At 43.1% G+C, this 21,594-nt stretch overlaps 2 protein-coding genes, 1 long non-coding RNA gene and 1 pseudogene across 3 annotated transcripts in view; 2 read left to right on the top strand and 2 right to left on the bottom strand.

Annotated features, from left to right (window-relative positions):
- Window positions 1-5,536: 5,536 nt before the first annotated feature.
- Window positions 5,537-7,369, top strand: LOC149751137 (uncharacterized). Its single transcript, XM_089927660.1, has one exon. The coding sequence runs from the start codon at window positions 5,537-5,539 to the stop codon at window positions 7,367-7,369; it is 1,833 nt and encodes a 610-aa protein (XP_089783786.1).
- Window positions 7,370-7,434: 65 nt separating this feature from the next.
- On the top strand, window positions 7,435-9,124 carry LOC148699761 (receptor kinase-like protein Xa21). Its single transcript, XM_089927659.1, has 2 exons — window positions 7,435-8,362; window positions 8,643-9,124. The coding sequence occupies exons 1-2, from the start codon at window positions 7,435-7,437 to the stop codon at window positions 9,017-9,019; spliced, it is 1,305 nt and encodes a 434-aa protein (XP_089783785.1). The 3' UTR covers window positions 9,020-9,124.
- A 4,725-nt stretch (window positions 9,125-13,849) lies between these two features.
- On the bottom strand, window positions 13,850-17,580 carry LOC149751136 (uncharacterized; annotated as a pseudogene).
- A 238-nt stretch (window positions 17,581-17,818) lies between these two features.
- Window positions 17,819-21,594, bottom strand: part of LOC149751133 (uncharacterized) — a 75,209-nt gene continuing 71,433 nt past the window's right edge. Inside the window, exon 3 of the long non-coding RNA XR_016398658.1 lies at window positions 17,819-18,027. This is a non-coding gene — a long non-coding RNA (uncharacterized LOC149751133). The remainder of the gene's footprint in view (window positions 18,028-21,594) is intronic.

Raw genomic sequence — 21,594 nt, 5'->3', positions numbered from 1 at the left:
TCGGACAATTTACAGGCGTAGTGGTGGAGGCTGTAGGATTTGGGAGTCGGACAACTTATAGTTTTATTATACCCATTCCACACAAGTTGCTCGATCACAAGTAGGGCTGCAAATGGGTCGGGTTGGGTCGGGTCCTAGGTGACCCCGATCCGACCCGGTTGCATGTTCGGGTCCTAATTTTGGACCCAGACCCGACCCGGTTGAAAAACGGATCGGGTCGGGTCGGGTCCATACCTACCCCGATGGGTCATTCGGGTCGGGTCGGGTCCGGGTAAATGGCATCTATGACACGTGGCGAATATCATGTCGCCCTTAATGATGATGGGACGGCTAAAGATATGGGCGGCCCCCCTCCCCTTTTCCATCCGAAATCGGGTAAAAAACTCAAATTAATTAATTAACATTTTCATAAATAGTAAGATTATTTTTTTAAGAGAAAACGAACTAAAAAAAAAAAAGAGATAGTGGCTTAGCTTTTTCTTTTGGTTTTTTGGGCTGCAGGGCAGTGGAAATGGAAGGAGTCACAGTGGCTGCTGCAGCACCACTCTTACCAGTCTTTCTTCGCAGAGGGATCCACACCACACTGCAGTAGATCGAGCAAATCAAAACTATATTGAGAAAAAAAAAAAGAGAGAAAAAATATAAAAAGATGAAAAATAAAAAAGAAGTTGATCTTACCGTGCATCTTCTTCTTCTCTTCCTTGGAGATTCTCTAGTTCTTGCTGAAAGGATGGAAAATCAAGAGACAGAGGAGAGAAATCGGAATAGAAAGGGTTTTAGTCTTTGAGATGAGGTATCTTGAAGAAGCTGATGGAGGTTTTAACTTTTGAGGGAGTTAGGGTTTGAGGAAGACTAGATCGTTGAGGAAAGAAGCTCGGAGTCTGTCGATCTAGAGGGATTTAGAGCCTTAGAGGTCAATCTTTCCCATGCAGCAAGATTTCAGGCTCTCACCGCTCGGAGTTGGTTGATCAGTTGATGGAAGCGGCAAAGGTGTGAATGGGTAGGCTAGTAGTTTAGTCAATAGAAGAAAACCTGGAAACCCTAAGGAACGGAGGTCGGTGGATGGAAGAACTGAAGAACCTCAAAACCCTCAAAGACTAGATGGAATGTGGCGGAGAACCAGAGAAGAAGTTGCTAGAGAAGAGAATAGAGATGGACAGACTCATGGAGTACCTATAGTGATCGGTGGATGGAAGAACCGAAGAACCTCAAAACCCTCAAGGATGAAAGATCGGATGGTAAGTGGAACAGGGGAAGAGAACCAGCGTCCAGGGAAGAAGTCTCTAGAGAAGAGATCGAGAGAATGGAGACGGACAACGACGGACTGATGGAGAATGGACAGTGGACTGGAGAATGCAGTACGGCGCCTGAGTAGGACCACGTGGGCGGCCGAAGGCGAGAAGGCAGGATTTAGGCATTTAGCTTTATATAGTAACGGGTCGGGTCGGGTCCCGGATCAAGATTGGGTGGATCCGACCCGACCCGAAAAATAGATCGGGTCTAAATTTAGGACCCGACCCGGCTCCGCGGGTCCTAAAATTCGGGTCGGGTCGGGTCTAAAGTGGGTCGGGTCGGGTCGGGTCCCGGGTCGACCCGACCCATTTGCAGCCTTAATCACAAGTAGGGCGAGGTTCAAGTTTGGAAAAATCTAGGCCTAACCCTAGACCCAGGTTTTTTTCCTCACCCTGCCCAAGGATCATGTTGGGTCCTATCAAAGTTTTCAAGTCGAGTTCGGTAGCATTCGCACTTTGAGCTGGGATTCTCGCTGTTGGACTGGAGAGGTGGCATTTTTTTGCTATGGTGGGTCCCCCCCTCACTCACGGTTGTTGTGGCATACAAGGACGGTTGTAATTAGTAAATAGGCCCTCTCTAGTCCATCAATGGAAATGGAGAGGATCTGAATTCTGTACTTTAATAAAAAATTATTAATAAAACATCCAATACTTCAAAAATTAAATTATAAGAAGCACTTGATAGTTCATTATATGACAGAAATTGGCAAAAAAAATTCAAATACACTTAATCCAAAGTTAAGTACAAACACCATAACATGTTTAATGTGATTAGTTTGATCCTTTATACTTTATTGAGCTGTAGTATTAAGTTTCATATTGGGTCTAAAAATCTCAAAACTAGATCTCACCCGAAATTTTCAATGAATTCGGCTTCAGATCCATACCAACCCATTCACGATGGGTCAATGTTGCGTTCATATCAAGGTTGGGTCAAGGCTGTCTCAGAAATCAAGTTTGCAGGTTGGAGTGGCCGACCAGTACCCTAGCCACAAGCCAGCCATATATTTGAAATGGGTCCTAGCGCACTTGAACTCTTTATTTTCCTAGGAAAAATCTCTTCCTACTTTTGTCTGGATTGAAGATTTGTGGGATAGAAACTTATTTTCAAATCTCTTGTTGGGATGCACCTTATTTTTTTAATCCTTGAACTATGCAGAGAACAAGACACGAGCATATATGAGATGAGAAAGTATGACTAGTGAAGATTATTAGGCCTAACAAAACTAACTAGGCTTCGCCTAATCTTTCTTAATAACAAAGAAGAGCAAGTGCATTTAAGTGCATATAAAATAGGTATAAGTATAAAAAAAGCAAGCATATAGTATTTTATATATATATATATATATAAAGTATGCATATATGTATATATATATGCACACGTGTGTGTGAGAGAGACTGAGTGAGAGAGAGAGAGAGAGAGAGAGAGAGAGAGAGAGAGAGAGAGAGAGAGAGAGATGATATTTAAATTAAATATGACTAAATCATTAATCTGTAGCGGAAAAAAAAAGGAAAGAGTTGAAGTCAAGTCAATTTCTGGATGTTGTCTGTTTATTAGCCTTCTTTTATCTTCCCTGCTACCAGGTCGTCCGTGTAAAACTTATATATCTTAATCAAAAATACCTCGGCGGCTTAAAATTTTCACCCAAAAATTTACACGGTGTGTTAGCGCCATGTGATCTGAGAAATTTTTAGTTGGATTAGATCCACCACTGAGCGGATGGATCAATGCAACCATGAGCCAACATGCACAGAAATAGAAATGGACAAAAAGAAAATGAGAGAGAAAAAGGAAGCAATGCATGCATAGATAAGATGAAAAAGGAGAGAAAAAAAATCATTGGGCTGGATGCTTTGATCCAATGTAATGGGGAAAATATGGAACATCTTGACCTCAACCTGAACCAACCTCCTTGACCACAGTATTAACCGAGGTGAACAACCTCGGAGAAAAACGATGTGCCATTTTGCTCGTGCTAATAAATACTAGCAGTTATAGCGATAATGCATCCAATGCATGATCAACGTAATTGCCATCGCATGTTGCTCACGCGGGACGGTTACCATGTTGTTAAAGTGCTGCCAACCGTTACTTAACAGTTAAGGCACGTTGCATCAAATCAGGTAACATATCAGTATTCTACTGTAGAGAAAGTGGTGGCCATGAGATCCTCAGATAAGCTAATTTGGAGACTTCTCTACAATTTTCTCCTTCCACACTAGCCCGGGGATCCTCAGGTATCCCAACTAATTCGCCCATCTTTTTCTTGATAATTTGCTGCCTCCAAGTTGTCCATAGGCTAAAACCTTGCATGGTAAACTGGGTAGGTTGAGCCAACATTAAAACTGCTTCCAGATGCTGGCTGAAAAAGGGCAATTAAGGAATAAATGATCCAAAGATTCATCATCATTTTTTGCAGCGCACACAGATGGAAAGACCAATCAATTTTTTGTTTCAAAGTTTATCAACTGTACATAGTTTCCCGTAGGATAACACAATTTTTAACCTTTCAGGTAGATATGTTTTCCAGGCAAAAGATGGAACAAGAGATCAGTTGCCCCCATGTATCAAAATAGTATATGTGTCCTTGACAATGAAAATTCCATGCTTATTCCATCTACAAAAATTTCCATCAGGATATAGTATTGGATGGAAGTATTGCAGCATATTAAACAGTCCTGTAGATTCATGTCCCGATATAATTGAATTGCTGTTAGAATCTTTGAAGCCAAGGTCCCAAGGCAATTTTATGATATCTACTAGAGTTTGGAGTGTCTCATAACAAGGCACATAGAAGGCAAGCTTGCATTTGTCGTAACAAGGCATATAGAAGAGAAACTTGCGCAATTCATTATGTTGCTTTGTTCCACGCACTTAGAGGCTTATACAAAGTTCTCAAATGCAAGATATGCGTCTAATGGTTTTAAGTGTAATATAACTGGACAGGAAATTCTTGCCCAAAATGATCATTGCAATTTGAGTTGTAGAAGAAAGTACCACTAGATATCAATGGCGAACCCTTTTAGTGGGAATCTCACCCGTAGAAAAGCCTTTAGTAGTAGGATTGAAGTTGAATTTGCTTTTGATTTTTGGAAAGCTGCACCAATAGGAAATTCTCGTATTATTTGGATCTTGCAAATTATCTTGATAGGGAGATCGAGTGCTAGCTTCCAATAACTAGCTCCTCTATCATGGTTTAATTGTGAGCAGTGTAGAAATATCTATACTCTGTAATGCACAATTCACTTACAGAATTCATATTGGGAAAGCATTACGAGTATTGTTTCTGCACCTGTAGCAAACCTACTCTTAGCTGATCTAGATCCTCGATCAAGATACACCACATGATGATGATGGCTGTGTTAATAGCTATGCTACCTTCATTTTGAATTTCGTGCGGGCAGTCGTCGTTGTGGGAGACCGATATCAACGGCTCAAATCGTTGAAACGTAGGGAAGGGGGTAGCGTCCTTTGAGGTTCACAGCGTATATAACGTTAAAACAATAAAATATCAGCCGGTGAAATTGTTGAAAGCGACATATCTGACTCCGACGCGTGTCCAAGACGACAACGCTAATGTCCTTCTCAGGCTTAATCAAGTCCGCATTCAGATCATTCTCCACTTGTTTTAGTCTTCCTTTTATCTTTTCTGCTATGACTGAGATTTGCACTCATGTTGCACTGCTATGAGGTAGTCTTCCGTGGAAGACAAGCATATATTAGTCAAGGAGATTAGAGATTTCCACACTTGTTTGCACTGGCGTCAGCAAACAGTGGTCCAAGAAGTTTCGCGCGATGTGCCCTGGAAGACAGATACCATGTCTTGTTCATCGTCGGAACAAAAAAAAGTGCAACGCCTTCCACACGCTTGTTTCGATCGGGTGCTGCAACTTTCCAGTCAATACAGCTCAACCAGATGTTGATACAAGGTGAGTCGGTAACAAGCGTTGAAAGCAAATATGATGAAATTTACTTTTCTTTGCAATTATTTTTCTAGATAAATAATTTTCAAAAATTATCAGACTATCTCATAGTCTGACGTACCCCAACCAAATGAATCTTAAGTTTCTTCTCTGGAGACCCAACACCCAAGATAAGCCGGCACTAAGTGGAGACTCCTCCAAATATCACCCAGCCAAGAAATCCCACTAGCTATAAAGCCTGCCTGCTCTTGGAAGGTCATCCAAAGCCTCCACCAAGCTATATTGTTCATTGTTTTCCTTTCGACCTCCAAGTTGCGCACATGGGATATCTCTCCAACTCACAGAGGGCATGCTCTTGGTGGTCCTCTCTCATGCGTGCAACTCTTCTACTCTTGTGTCCTTTTGTGCTCTCATCTCCCCAATCTCCTGCTATTACCACCAGCACTGCAACCTCTTTGGTGGGGAACAACAGCAAAAACGTAAGCGACCACTTGGCTCTCATTTCATTCAAGTCCAATATATATGATGATCCATATGGGGCTCTGTCCTCTTGGGACAACAAGTCGCTTCATTTCTGCCAGTGGCAAGGCGTCACCTGTGGTGGTCGTCACCCTGAAAGGGTCATTGCTCTGGACTTACCCTCCCTGGGCCTGTCCGGCACCTTATCACCATCCATAGCCAACCTCACCTTCCTCAGAAGACTGAGTCTCCAAGAGAACAAACTCGAAGGATCCATCCCTCAAGAGCTTGGCCATTTGCATCGACTGCGACTTCTCAACCTAAGCGTGAATTCTCTAGAAGGACAAATTCCATCCAGTCTTGGCTACTGCAGACATCTGAGTTGGATCGACTTACTCGGCAACAATCTCAACGGACAAGTGCCCCATGAGTTGGGATTACTTCCTCAGCTCATCGGCTTGATCCTCCGATCGAATAATCTTACGGGAGCCATGCCAACATCTTTGGCCAACCTCTCCTCTTTGGACAACCTCGACTTGTCGCACAACAGTATTACGGGCGGCATCCCACCTTGGCTAGGGAACATGTCCTCTATCACCATGCTTTTTATTGGATTGAACCCTCTGTTAGGAGGCATTCCATCTTCATTATGCCGTCTATCCTCTCTTTCTATACTCGAAGTAGCAGTCAACCAGTTATCAGGCATGATTCCTCCCTGTCTCTACAATCTCTCGAGCATCCGTGTCCTCGATGTGGGGTTGAACAATCTCAGTGGGACCATCCCATCTGACATAGGTAGTACTCTTCCCCGCCTCGAAAAGCTCTACATGCTCTACAATCAGCTCACGGGAATTATCCCTTCTTCATTATCCAATGCTTCTGGACTGTACAGCATTCAGTTCCAAATGAACAATCTCCATGGAAAAATCCCTCATAACCTTGGAACCTTACAGAACTTGTCAGTCCTGGCACTTTGGTGGAACCAACTAGTAGCCAAGGATGCCGATGATTGGAGCTTCCTCACTGCTCTAACCAACTGCAGCAAAATGACAGTACTACATATCGGCGAAAATTACCTCGCTGGTGTCTTACCCAACTCCATATCCAACCTCTCCACAGATATGCGTCTCCTTTTGTTTGAGAATAACCAGATATCTGGAAGGCTGCCTTCAGATATAGGGAATCTGAAAAACCTGGCTGTACTTTACATGGGTGCAAACCTTCTCACAGGTAATATCCCTGCCTCTCTTGGATATCTTAAAGCACTGCATCAGCTCGATATGTCTTTAAACTCTTTCTCCGGCCAAATTCCACCTTCACTGGGAAACATTAGTCAGTTGAATGAACTCTATCTGGGAGGAAACATATTGAATGGAACCATTCCAACCCACCTTGGAAACTGCAAGAACTTGCAGTCACTAGATCTCTCCCACAATCAGCTTACAGGCCCTATACCCATAGAGATTCTTGGCCTCTCTTCCCTATCTAAACTCCTACACGTATCACACAACGCATTACAAGGCTTCTTCCCTTCAGAAATTGGCAGCTTGATAAATGTCAATGACCTCGATGTTTCCGAGAACAGACTGTATGGCGAAATCCCTGATAGCATTGGCAAATGCGTGGTCCTCGTAAACCTTAATATGCGCGGTAATTTTTTTGAGGGGATCATCCCGACACCGTGGGCAATCTAAAAGGCCTTCAATTTCTGGACCTCTCAAGCAACAACCTGTCCGGGCATGTACCAGAATATTTCCAAATGTTTCACTCGCTCCAGTTTCTGAATCTCTCTTTCAACAACCTTGAAGGTGACGTTCCGCTAGGTGGGTTCTTCGCAAATATGAGCGCATTTTCACTTATTGGAAATCGAAAGATCTGTGGTGGAATCCATGAACTGCACCTGCCACCGTGCCCCTCTATTCAACCCCATGGGAAAAAACACAAAGCGACTATCTTGGTTGTGATCATCGCAGTTGCCAGTGGAGTTCTAGGTGTGACTCTGATTCTCTTCTTCGTGTTACATTACCGGACTCGAAAGACAAGAATGAGACGTTCATCCATGGCAGCCATGAGAACAGAACATGTTAGAGTCTCTTACACCGAATTGGTCAGTGCAACTGATGGGTTCTCTTCAGCAAATCTGATTGGTGTTGGGGGTTTCGGTTCTGTATATAAAGGGGTCATGGATTGGGATGATATAAAGATGGTTGCTGTAAAGATACTGGACCTTCAGCAGCAGGGGGCTTCAAGGAGTTTCATAACTGAATGTGAGGCCTTGAGAAGCATCCGACACCGTAACCTGGTCAAAATCATAACTGCATGCTCTAGTGTTGATTTTAGAGGTAATGATTTCAAAGCATTGGTTCTTGAATTTATGGAGAATGGAAGCTTGGAACGATGGCTGCATCCGGAAGTGAATGAGCAATGCCCGATGAGGAATTTGAATTTAGAACAGAGAGTGAGCATAGCCATCGACGTGGCTTCTGCACTAGATTACCTTCATCATCACAGCCCAGTGCCAATCGTGCATTGTGATCTCAAGCCGAGCAATATTCTTCTGGACGGCGACATGACTGCCCGTGTGAGTGACTTCGGGCTGGCGAAGTTTCTTTCTGAATCTACTAACTCATTCTCCATATCTGCTAGCTTGGCGGCGATAAAAGGATCAGTTGGATACATCGCTCCAGGTGAGACTCATGCACAAATTTTTCTACTTCTCATTTTCTTCCTACGTAGGCCAACATAGACTAATAATGAGCAGCTAAAGACAGATAGGCTAATCTGATTCATTCATTATAGTACAACATATTTCTACCTTTTGATTTGAATTTATGCTTTTAATATAATATAAGCTTTCGGTGGCATGGAGAAATGATCCACTTCTTTGTTTTTTTTTTGCTTGCGGAGCGATTTATCTTGAATGTTTAATTATGCTTTTGCCGTTGTCTTTGTGCAAACATATATCAGAGTACGGTTTGGGAAGCCAAGTATCGACTCAAGGAGATGTGTACAGCTATGGAATACTTCTCTTGGAGATGTTTACAGGAAGGAGACCCACTGATGAAGCCTTCAATGAGAGCCTAGATCTTCATCGATTTGTTGAGATGGCTTTTCCTACTCAAATTATGAACATCGTAGATCCGCAGTCGATACGAGAGGAAGAGTATGAAATTATCGATGACATACAACAAAGGTGCGCTAAACAAGTCAGGATACAGGAGTGCTTAATTTCAGTGATCAACATTGGGCTACAATGTTCCAGCAAATTACCCAAAGAACGAATGCATCCGGGAGATATTGTCAAAAAAATGACTGCAGCGAGGCAGATACTTGGCAGGGTCTAAAGTCAGAGAGAATGGCCCACAAATAGTAGTAAGATATTATAAAAGCATACGTAAACATACATTATGTAGCTGCTGTTACATACTTACATCCCTAAGCCGCTTGTTTTTGCTGTTGCCTCCTGTGCTCATTCCCTTCGACCTGTTTTCATTTTTTGCTTTTTGCTATTTGTCTGGGCCTGCCATTGTTTGAGGGGGCTCTCTTTGGATTTGAAATGAGTCTTGTATTATTATTGTCATGCCCCCGACCCGAGATCGCGAGCCGGGGGTCGCGCCAACCGCCGCACACCCATACATTACAAAAGAAAGGATATATCCCGGCGCTTTTTTTAGTCTTTACCGACACTTTTGAGCATCGGTACATTACCTGCCAACGCCCCCCAAAGCGTGGCTAACACGTCGGGCAGGTGGGGATGGGCACAGTTTCCTATATAGGAAACTCTCTCCACGAGCATTATGTTTTCTCACATAGCCTGACTGCAAGTCTGAATCAAATCATTATGTTTTCTCACATTATGTTCAGTGTTCCAAGCCGAAAGGTACAATGTCAGAGCAATTAAACACAATTCAAATCAGAAGCAAATACGTTCAATCAGAGTCATATAATATTCTAAAAATATACATATAATCCATGCATCAAATTCGTAATCACGAATAATTCGATTCGTAAAATATATATAGTTTGCCGATAAATCTAGTAAAGAGGTTACATCACTTACCTTGCGAATGCGATCCACAACAAATCCAATTAATTCCGCAAATCCCTCGCAGAACCTAATATCCAAAAATCATATTCTTCTTTTAAAATTCATCAGAATATATGTATACAAAAACTTAAATTTTAATATCCTCCCATGGCTGACCCTGCAGAAGTGCCTAGCACCCCGAGTTCGGGTTCATACCCGTAAACCACCCCCTCTCTTTATTCATTTTTTTCTTTTTCCTTCTTCTTTTCTTTTTTCTTTTTCCTTCTTTTCTTTTTTTTTCCTTCCTCTCCCGACTCCCCTCTTCTCCTTTGGCAAAACAGGGGCCCATGACCCCCCTCTTCTTCTTCTTCTTCCCTCCTCGGTCGAGCCCAAGGGCGGCCGCGGTGGCCGGCCCTGACAGTGGCAAGAGGTGGCGGAGCAAGCCCAACCACCCCCGGCGGCTGGCGGCGGCGAACAAGGCCAGCGGTGAGCACTTGGCCGACCCATTTTTGGACCCAAGTTTCCGGTGATTAGCCGGTTCCAAAACCTTGATAAACCATGGCTAAGCATCAAAAGAGGAGGAGAAGAAGGCGAGGGACTCTTACCTCAGCCTCGACGAAGACCGGCAGTTCTCTTCCTCTCCGGCGGTAATGGAAGAAAAGGGTCACCCGTGCCATGGCTTCTCGGCTCTCTCTCTCTCTCTCTCAAGCGGCAATGCGAGGAAGACGAAGCTCCAAGCAGAGGGAAGCTCGGGCATGGCAGCTTTACCTCGGGTGGCCTCAATGGAAGGAGGAGAAGAAGCCCTAAAATAGGGACTCCTTCTTCTTCGGGATGGATGTCACACCCCGAACCCAGCACCCGGGTCCGGTACGCGACCGGCCGCATGAGCCCTAGAGCAGTGCCCTAAAGATCATGCAAGGCCTATGATTAACAAAAATCCAACAAATCCACAATTAATTTAGTAATTCAAATAGACAAATCCGACATGTCCAGATAATCAATTTAGTTCATTTACAAAAGCTTTCAAATGTTCATCGACATCAAAGAAGGATAAACAAACTAACTAGCTAATGACTCTGATACTTGCACTCTGCGCCCATCCTATCCAAATCTATGCATCCTGCAACTCTGATAAAAAGAAAGAAGAAAAGAAGGTAAGCTTTACAGCCTAGTAAGAATCCCTATACATCCACACCAACACAATAATAATATAGATTTGAAAACCACGACAAATTGATGCACATTTCACGAAATCATAAACAGTTTCCAAAAGACTCAAATAATCAATATAAGAACGTACGTCAAACATCAATAAAAGTCCAGTTACACAAGAATGATATATCGTATGATAGCTCATAAATCTTGATTATAGTTTCAATGTTTCTTTCTTCAACTTGATCCGGATCAATTTTCTCTCCGCCTTTGGGTCAAATCTCGGTCACATTTCTCAACCTGTGGTGGGGCTACCAAATTATCACATTTTCAGCCTGTGGCAGGGCCTGCACATTATAGTTCCACATTTCTAGCCTGTGATGGGGCCTACCAAAGTATCACATTTTCAGCCTGTGGCGGGGCCTGCACATTGTAGTTTCACATTTCTATCCTATGAGGGGGCCTACCAAAGTACCACATTTTTAGCATGTGACGGGGCCTGCCATAACAACAAGATAAACCCAAAGTTCTTTTTCATACAATCCAGTTTACATCCACACATCAATTCTTTTTATTTATTTATTTATTTTCGGCTTTAGACTAACCACGGTCACGTTTTCAGCCCGTGATGGGGCAACAAATATCACGTGGTTAGCTTAGAGCACCACATCCATCAGTCCAATCATGTAGGTGTAGGTTATGCACATACATACTTCCATCATAGTACCAATCATAGGCCAACACAATCAAAATATAATTTAATATAACATTATTTTTGCTGTCTGGATCATAGCATATCAAACATCCATGGTGTAAAAATATTTATATTATGCAAGATTGGCGTACAAGGATTCTTACTCTTTGTTGAAAAACTCAGACAAACTATTCACCCGCCCTCACGACGATCTATGAACCGGAATGCGCAGGACTCTGCTCAGTGTCCTCTCGTCCAATAGATTGTTCCTCTACAGAATCAAATCATCATTAAAAATTTACTCAAGATATATGATAATCCAGGACCCCTGTTTAATCCTCTAAAGGGTCCTCTAAAATCTAGCATTCTAAGACTATGTAGAGTCCTCAAAGCATTGATCTCCCCGGATCCAAGTGAACCCAACTAGAGAGAGAAAAATATAATAAGAGAAAGGGAATGCGAAGCCCCTTTCTCTTTCTCTCTTCTTCCTTCTTCCCGACGGAAAGGGGGGAAGGGTGCCCGGCAGCAGGCGGCCCACGGCCGGCGATGCCCCATGGTCGTCGGCCTGTGGCGGTGCCGACGGTGTGCCACGCCAGGGGCAGCTGGCCGAACGGAAGAAAGAACCAAGCCACCGAGGGAGGGTTCGGATCTTCTCAATCCGGCGGCTTTCCGGCCATATTCCAAGGAGGTAATGGCCAACGATGAAGGAGAAGGAGGAGAGGGTGCTCACCTTGCCTCCGGCGAGATCCTCCCAACTGGATCGATGGCGAACGCTCCGATCCCTCCCGCGGCAAGGTAGAACTCCAATCTCCCTTCTCTCTTTTTTTTTTGGTGTGTGGAAGCCACTCGGCTGATGCCCTAGGAAGAAAGGGAGGAGATCCTCGCCTGATATGGTATGGTTTTATCACCCTATAACCTCCCTTCCGATGGATTCGGGAGGAGGGGAAAAATTTTGAAACAGGGGAGGGAGGTAATTCCGATCGGGAGACTCCCTCCCCCTTTTTTTCTGTGTTGGGCTGCCCTTACTCAGAGGCCGGCCCAACCCAACGTGGGCCTTCACATCTCCCCCCCTAAAAGAAAAATTTCGTCCTCGAAATTGACATACCTGAGGTTTCAAAAAGCTGCGGATACTTGACTTTCATCTCTTCTTCGAGCTCCCAAGTAGCCTCTCTTTTCGTATGATTATTCCATTGTACCTTCGCAAAGGAATGGTTCGATGTCGTAGTACCTGATCTTTTCTGTCCACAATTCGTACCGGAAACTCCTCATAGGTCAAATCCTCCTAAAGATGTAATGGCTCATATGCTACCACATGACTCGGATCTGGAACATATTTCTTCAACATTGACACATGAAAAATATTGTGCACATTGGATAAAGCCGGTGGTAAAGCCAGTCGATACGCCACCTCCCCAACCTTGTCCAAAATCTCAAACGGACTAACATACCTAGGGCTCAATTTGCCACGAACCCCAAATCTCATCACACTTTTTGTGGGTGATACTCTCAAGAAAATATGATCTCCAATTTGAAATTCCAGTTCTCTCCTTCTATTATCAGCATAACTCTTTTGTCGACTCTGAGCTGTACGAAGTCGTTCTCTGATCACTTGCACCTTATCAACAGTCTGTTGTACTATCTCTGGGCCTAACAATTTTCTCTCGCCCACATCTTCCCAACAAATAGGAGATCGACACTTCCGGCCATACAACGCCTCAAAAGGAGCCATTTGTATACTTGCTTAATAGCTATTATTGTAAACAAACTCTATTAGTGATAAGTGGCCATCCCACGCTCCTCCTAGATCCATGACATAGGCTCTCAACATGTCTTCCAAAATCTGGATGGTTCTTTCTGACTGTCCATCGGTTTGGGGGTGGAAAGCTGTGTTGAAGCTCAATTTGGTTTCAAGAGCCTTATGAAGACTCTTCCAAAACTGTGATACAAATCTGCTGTCTCTATCTGACACAATGGTAACTGGGACCCCATGCAACTTCACAATATGCTCTATATATAAACCTGCCAATCTCTCTAAGGAGAAACCAACTCTAAAAGGCACAAAGTGTGCTGATTTGGTTAGCCGGTCAATAATTATCCACACGGCATCATTACCTTGTAGGGTTTTTGGCAAGCTAGTCACAAAGTCCATAGTGATATGCTCCCACTTTCATTGACGAATAAGTAGAGACTGTAATGGTCCCGTAGGTCTCTGATGTTCTGCTTTTACCTGCTGATATACTAGACATTGAGCTACAAATTGGGCAATATCCTTTTTCATACCACTCCACCAAAAATATTTCTTTAAATTCTGATACATTTTGTGCCTCCTGGATGCATTGTATAAGCCGAGCTATGAGTCTCCTCTAAAATTTCATTTCTTAATTCTGGAACTTTAGGGACGCACAATCTGCTACCGAATCTTAAGGAACCATCCTCATGCACATGAAATTCGCTTTGAACACCAGACTCTACTATTCCCCTTATCCTCTGTAATTCTGAATCATCTTTTTGAGATGACTTAATCCTCTCAATCAGGATAGGCCGCACCATAAGATTAGCAAGTCGTACTTGAGGATCATGCAGTCGTACTTCAATTTCATATCTCTCCAAGTCCAACAAAATGTTTCTTTGCATAGTGATCAGAGCCGCTAATTTACTTGAAGATTTCCTGCTTAGAGCATCAGCCACAACATTTGCTTTTCCTGGATGGTAATTGATAGTTAGATCATAATCCTTTAATAGCTCTAACCATCTCCTTTGCTTCACCCTCCAAAAAAAAGCGAATAGTCCGCCACGCGGCTTAACCTCGATCACCCCCTCAGGAATAGGAGGCAATAATAGAGCGCCCAAGCGAAGCGTCAATTCTGTCAGAGAGTACTCCACCACCCTCTAGCCTTAAGTACAGCGTCTGCACCGAATCACCGGGAATGATGAAAGCCACGGCTTATTGGGGGTCCGGGTAGCAGAACCAACAGAGGGCCAAGGAATCGAAGAACCGTCGGTTGTCCGAGAGGACATACTCAGACTTATGGTTTAGGGCATTACCCTTACCGCGGACAAAGAGATGTCGAGGAGTCAGCTCCTTTTGAGTATAGATATATTTCAAACTTTTGTGGTCCGTAAAAATTTCACAATGTTCACCATATAAATATTGCCTCTATATTTTTAAAGCAAAGATCACAGCTGCTAACTCCAAATCATGAGTAGGGTAATTCAGCTCATATGGTTTCAACTATCTAGAAGCATAAGCTATCACTTTCTCATTCTGCATAAGAACACAGCCGAGGCTCCTGCGTGATGCATCACTATAGATGCTGAAGCCTCCTGTTCCAGATGGAAGGGCTAATATCAACGAATCTCCGATAGTATCCCACCATTCCCAAAAAGCTGCGCACCTCGGACACATTAGTAGGTCTACTCCAATCAACTACTGCCTCCACTTTCTTTGGGTCAACAGAGATGCCATCCTTGGAGATCACGTGCCCGAGAAAGGTGATATTGTTTAATCAGAACTCACATTTCTACAACTTGCCATAAAGCTCGTTTTCTCTAGGAGTTTGCAATACTGTCCTCAAATGTTCCTCATGCTGTGGGCTTTTTGAATAGACTAGAATGTCATCAATAAACACTACCACAAATTTATCCAGGTAGGGTTTGAACACCCGATTCATAAGATCCATAAAGGCTGCCGGTGCATTTATTAACCCGAAAGGCATAACCAAAAACTTATAGTGTCCGTATCTAGTTTTGAATGCTGTCTTTGGTATGTCTTCAGCCTTTATTTTCAACTGATGACATCCGGAGCGTAGATCAAGTTTTGAGAAGATTTGTGCCCCTTGCAACTGATCGAACAAATCATCAATTCTCAGTAAAGGATATTTGTTCCGCACTGTTACTCCATTTATCTCTCGATAATCTATGCAAAGCCGGAAACTGCCATCTTTCTTTTTTACAAATAGTACAGGAGCACCTCAAGGAGAAACACTAGGCCTGATGAAACCCTTGTCCAACAGCTTCTGTAGTTGTTCCTTTAGCACTTTTAATTCAGCTGGAGCCATCCGGTATGGGGCCTTAGAAATCGGTCCAGTGCCAGGAATCAAATCAATGGAAAATTCAACCTCTCTATCAGGAGGTAATCCTGGCAAATCCTCTGGGAAGACATCAGAAAATTCCCTCACAATAGGAATGTCTTCTAGTTTGAGTTCTTCCAGCTGAGTGCCCATCACCATGGCTAAAAATCCTTCATCACCTTTCCGAAGGAGTCGCTTGGCCTGTATGGCTGAGATTACTTTTGGCGGAGGTAACATTCTGTTGCCACTAAAAATAAACTATGGCTGACCAGAGATTTGAAATTTAACTGTTTTCTTGAAGCAGTCAACAATGGCATGATACGCTGCCAACCAGTGCATCCCAAGGATCATGTCGAAATCCTTCATCTCTAGGACTAGTAAATCTACTTTCATTTCCCTACCTTCAATATTCAAGATACAATCTTTGCAGACAGAGTTAACTAAGATTACATCTCCACTAGGGGTGGAAACACAAAGTTCAATCTCTAATGGCATAGAAATCATTGTATTATTTCTTCTAACAAAATCCACAGATACGAAAGAATGAGTAGCTCCAGGATCAATCAAAACATAGGCATTGGTGGATGAGACTTTAATCGTACCTGTCACCATAGTGTTAGAGGCATTGGTATCCTGTTGCGTAAGAGCATAGACTCGCCCCTGAGTTCTAGACCCCTGTTGTCCTCCTCGTTGTTGTTCACTCTGAGATACTTGATTTGCTGGAGCTCCCGGAATAGGCTGAGGTGTCTGTCGAGCCTGTTGCTCACTGCGATTAGGATAGGTGTTTGCCTGGTGGCCCTGCTGGCCACACGAAAAGCAATTCCCATTGAACCAGTTGCACTCGCTCTGATAGTGGGGTCCGCCACATCTATAGTATTTTACAGTATCCTTGCGCTGAGTTTTATTATTCACAGTAGTTTGTTTCTTGGGCCTGAATTCAGTATTTTTGCCATGCTTATTTTGTAACTCAGCTTGTCTGTTCCTCTTTTTCAAAATTCTTTCCCTCTCTTCTTGAGCGTCATTCAAGCCCCTTTCAACTACCAAAGCCTTGTTAACCACATCCTTGTAGGAAGAAAGCTCGAAGGTAGACACCTGTTGTTTGATTCGGGCTCTAAGTCCACTTTCAAACTTCTCAGCTCGTTCTCTTTCATTCTCCACCTGTCCTGGGGCATACCTGGCCAATTCCTCAAACTTTGCAGCATACTCTGCGACCGTCATGTTCCCCTGCTCTAACCGGGTAAACTTTCGAAATTTCTGCCGTCTCACGCTTTGGGGAATATACTTGTCACGGAAAAGCTCCTTAAATCCTTTCCAAGTCAAAGATGTAGCGTTCTGTCCCATCTTTCCTCTTTCCACATTCCACCAAATATCCGCTTCTCCCAGCAGCATAAATGTAGCAAAAGTGACCCTATCCTCATCAGGACATCTCAGGGCATTGAAAACCTTTTCCATTTCATTCAGCCAAGTCTCAGCCTCTAAAGGGTCAGAAGTGCTTTTAAAAGCTGAAGGTGCAAACTTTTTGAATTCTGCCAAACTAACATGATGCTCCTGCCGACTTGCAGCCCCCTGTAGATACTCATGAGGAGACACCTGCTGCTGCTGGTGCTGTAACTGTTGCTGCATAAATTGTTGATGCTGTTCCATGAAGCGTTGTTGCATCTTTATCATTCTCATCATGTCTGAACGGGAAGTAGCTTGTTGTTGCATCATTGCTTGCATCATCTGAGAAGCACTCAATGGTTCATTAGGCTGAATTCCAGGCTTACCCAAGGTTCCTGTCCTTGGAGTTTTTTCCATCTCCAAAGCACTACCAACAGGGTTGACGTGGTGTTCCTGCAGGTGCATACTCTTGGCCGGCGAGGGTGGAGCACCTTCTTGTTGTTCGGAGGGCGTCCAAGCAGCGGAGCCATCAGCAAAGCGAGTCGGCCTCCTATTACGCCCACGTCCACTCCCTCGTGCCATATCAACCTACACAAGTTACTTTTAACATTTTAAGATTGCAAAGAAAATGTATCTAGAGGATACTTTAATAAGTCATTAGATATTTTTTCCCCACTCACACTCGCCTGAACCTAAACCTTAGGATACCTTAACCTTAAGCTTTGATACCACTCTATCACGCCCCGAACCCAGTATCTGGGTCTGGTATGCGACCGGCCGCATGAGCCCTAGAGCAGTGCCCTAAAGATCATCATGCAAGGCCTATGATTAACAAAAATCCAACAAATCCACAATTAATTTAGTAATTCAAATAGACAAATCCGACATGTCCAGATAATCAATTTAGTTCATTTACAAAAGCTTTTAAATGTTCATCGACATCAAAGAAGGATAAACAAACTAACTAGCTAATGACTCTGATACTTGCACTCTGCGCCCATCCCATCCAAATCTATGCATCCTGCAACTCTGATAAAAAGAAAGAAGAAAAGGGGGTGAGCTTTACAGCCCAGTAAGAATCCCTACACATCCACACCAACACAATAATAATATAGATTTGAAAACCACGACAAATCGATGCACATTTCATGAAATCATAAACAGTTTTCAAAAAACTCAAATAATCAATATAAGAACGTACGTCAAACATCAATAAAAGTCCAGTTACACAAGAATGATATATCGTATGATAGCTCATAAATCTTGATTATAGTTTCAATGTTTCTTTCTTCAACTTGATCTGGATCAAATTTCTCTCCGACTTTGGGTCAAATCTCGGTCACATTTCTCAGCCTGTGATGGGGCTACCAAATTATCACATTTTCAGCCTGTGGCAGGGCCTACACATTATAGTTCTACATTTCTAGCCTGTGATGGGGCCTATCAAAGTATTACATTTTCAGTCTGTGGCGGGGCCTGCACATTGTAGTTCCACATTTCTAGCCTGTGAGGGGGCCTACCAAAGTACTATATTTTTAGCCTGTGACGGGGCCTGCCATAACAACAAGATAAATCCAAAGTTCTTTTTCATACAATCCAGTTTACATCCATACATCAATTCTTTTTATTTATTTAGTTATTTATTTTCGGCTTTAGACTAACCACGGTCACGTTTCCAGCCCGTGACGTGGCAACAAATATCACGTGGTTAGCTTAGAGCACCACATCCATCAATCCAATCATGTAGGTGTAGGTTATGCACATACATACTTCCATCATAGTACCAATCATAGGCCAACATAATCAAAATATAATTTAATATAACATTATTTTTGCTGTCTGGATCATAGCATATCAAACATCTATGGTGTAAAAATATTTATATCATGCAAGATTGGCGTACAAGGATTCTTACCCTTTGTTGAAAAACTCAGACAAACTATTCACCCGCCCTCACGGCGATCTATGAACCGGAATGCGCAGGACTCTGCTCAGTGTCTTCTCGTCCAATAGATTGTTCCCCTACAGAATCAAATCATTATTAAAAATTTACTCAAGATATATGATAATCCAGGATCCCTGTTTAATCCTCTAAAGGGTCCTCTAAAATCTAACATTCCAAGACTATGTAGAGTCCTCAAAGCAATGATCTCCCCAGATTCAAGTGTAAAAAGAGAACCCAACTAGAGAGAGAAAAATATAATAAGAGAAAGGGAATGGGAAGCCCCTTTCTCTTTCTCTCTTCTTCCTTCTTCCCGATGGAAAGGGGGGAAGGGTGCCCGGCAACAGGCGGCCCACGGCCGGCCCCATGGTCGTCGGCCTGTGGCAGTGCCGGCGGTGCGCCACGCCAGGGGCAGCCGGCCGAACGGAAGAAAGAACCAAGCCACCGAGGGCGGGTTCGGATCTTCTCAATCCGGTGGCTTCCCGGCCATATTCCAAGGAGGTAATGGCCAATGACGAAGGAGAAGGAGGAGAGGGTGCTCACCTTGCCTCCGACGAGATCCTCCCAACCGGATCGACGGCGAACGCTCCGATCCCTCCCGCGGCATGGTAGAACTCCAATCTCCCTTCTCTCTCTCTTTTTTTTTTTTTGTGTGTGGAAGCCTCTTGGCTGATGCCCTAGAAAGAAAGGGAGGAGATCCTCGCCTGATATGGTAGGGTTTTATCACCCTATAACCTCCCTTCCGATGGATTCGGGAGGAGGGAAAAAATTTTGAAACAGGGGAGGGAGGTTATTTCGATCGGGAGACTCCCTCCCCCTTTTTTTCCTGTGTTGGGTCGCCCTTACTTAGAGGCCGGCCCAACCCAACGTGGGCCTTCACAATGGATTCTCATCCCGCTACCTCACGTGCGATGCACGTGAGGCCGAATCTTGGGACTGGGCCAGTCAAATGGATCGGGCTGGTCAAATGGACCGGGCCCAGTTCCAGGGTCTCATAATTATACTGAGGTAGAAACCTAGTCCATGACGGTTCAAACCTCACTCACTGTTGGCTTTTATTACTAATTTCCTTGCCCGACTTGTATACCATAGCTTTTTTTTAATCTATGTATTGTAATTTTTCTTGCATGTGACCTCAAAATTATATTACAATTTAGGTAGGCAGTCAACCGCAAGCTCCCAATAACCATTATAAATGATGTAACCATAAAAGTCCACATGCACGCAGATTTCAGCACTTTCTGGAGAAATATTTAATGGCAACGTATAAATATCTTTCAAAGTTAATGCATATTTGATATTGCCGTTGAAACCTTGCCAACCTCCCATCTCGGTGGGACCGGAAGATTAATGAGGGTAGAATGACAACATTTTGAAAATTATGTAAATGAAAAGGATATGAAATATTCTATCCACATCGATTTCTTCATTGGCCAAATATGTCTTTGAATTATTTTTCCATACGATTTAAAAATTCATTAATTTCACAACGTATTTATAAATTATTTATTTCTTAATTCAAGCATCTCAATGAATTACAAATTCAGTATGTTATTTGCAATATCCATCCCCAGCCCAGAATTTCATACGTGAATATATCAATAATTTTTACATCTATAATCCATATTTTTATATAATTTTATATTTATAATCTATATTTTAATATACAATTATTTGGTCTCTGTTCATATGTTTTGGCATTTTTTTTTATTTCCTCTAACCAGAAGCTTAATTTCCTCCCTCTCCCTTTTCCTCCTTTCTCTCTTTACTTTCCTCTCTATCTTTCTTCCTCTCCCTCTCCTGCGCTTGTTTCTCGATCCGAAGGTCGGAATCATTTCAGACGGCTTTTGATACGACTCGATATACCTCAAATCGGATGATTCGGAAAATTGTCGTCGACCTTAATGCTATCTGTATGATGTTGTGGTCTCTCTCGTGGAGATGAGGGGAGCCCGAGAGGATTTGGTTTATGCAGTCATTATACTAAAGGCCTCTAATGTAATTCTTGGGAGAGACTCTAGGATGGTAAATAGCTAGTTAGTTGATCAGCAAATTTATATTGAGGATTTCCACACTATCCTGGAGGACATAAGGAGGATCAACAGTATCTTGCAATCTTTTAAGGCTATCTATATTTATAGAATGGTGAACAGTGCAGTGAACTGGGTAGTCTTCTATATTGCTAGACACTCAAGTTCAGTTATTTGGGATTTGATCGAGAAGTATCAACTCAATTGTGAGATATGTTTAACTGTAGACGTTGGGAGCTATATTTATTGTAAAGCCCTGTAGTCGTGCCTTAAAAAAAAGGTAATTAAAGATCAAGGCTCCATCAAGGAGATAACTGACTAACCCAAGGATTCCAAGAACCACTAATTGATGCTCGCAGCTTCTTTACAAGAACGGCCCACCAAACAGACAGTTGATTCAACTCTTCACGTCTAGGGCTCCTGCTCGCGACCCTTATTTCTCGAAGAGGGACGCAACCACCTACGGCCTGGCTCAAGCCATGAGCCCAGGAATCACAATTGCCTCTTAGGGCTCGTTTGGTTCGCGGGAATCATTTTCCTTCCTAGGAATATGTTTCCTGGGAAGAAGATTTCGAGGAAGAGAATGCCTGAAAATATACTTTTGGTATGTTTAGTTAAACATGG

Source organism: Phoenix dactylifera, chromosome 16 (assembly GCF_051530095.1).
Source record: "Phoenix dactylifera cultivar Ajwa chromosome 16, Ajwa_hap1_PhDact_Kaust_v1.1, whole genome shotgun sequence".
NCBI classification, from domain to species: Eukaryota; Viridiplantae; Streptophyta; class Magnoliopsida; order Arecales; family Arecaceae; genus Phoenix; species Phoenix dactylifera.
The sequence above is the reverse complement of the archived record's forward strand: the minus strand, read 5'-3'. Positions and strand labels throughout refer to the sequence as shown.

What these genes read in the sequence shown, in the direction of transcription:
- LOC149751137 (XM_089927660.1), top strand. Translation starts at nt 5,537, where the DNA reads ATGGGATATCTCTCCAACTCACAGAGGGCATGCTCTTGGTGGTCCTCT.
- LOC148699761 (XM_089927659.1), top strand. Translation starts at nt 7,435, where the DNA reads ATGTTTCACTCGCTCCAGTTTCTGAATCTCTCTTTCAACAACCTTGAA. An exon ending in AGTTGGATACATCGCTCCAG is followed by an intron (nt 8,363 to 8,642) that starts GTGAGACTCATG and finishes AACATATATCAG; the next exon opens with AGTACGGTTTGGGAAGCCAA.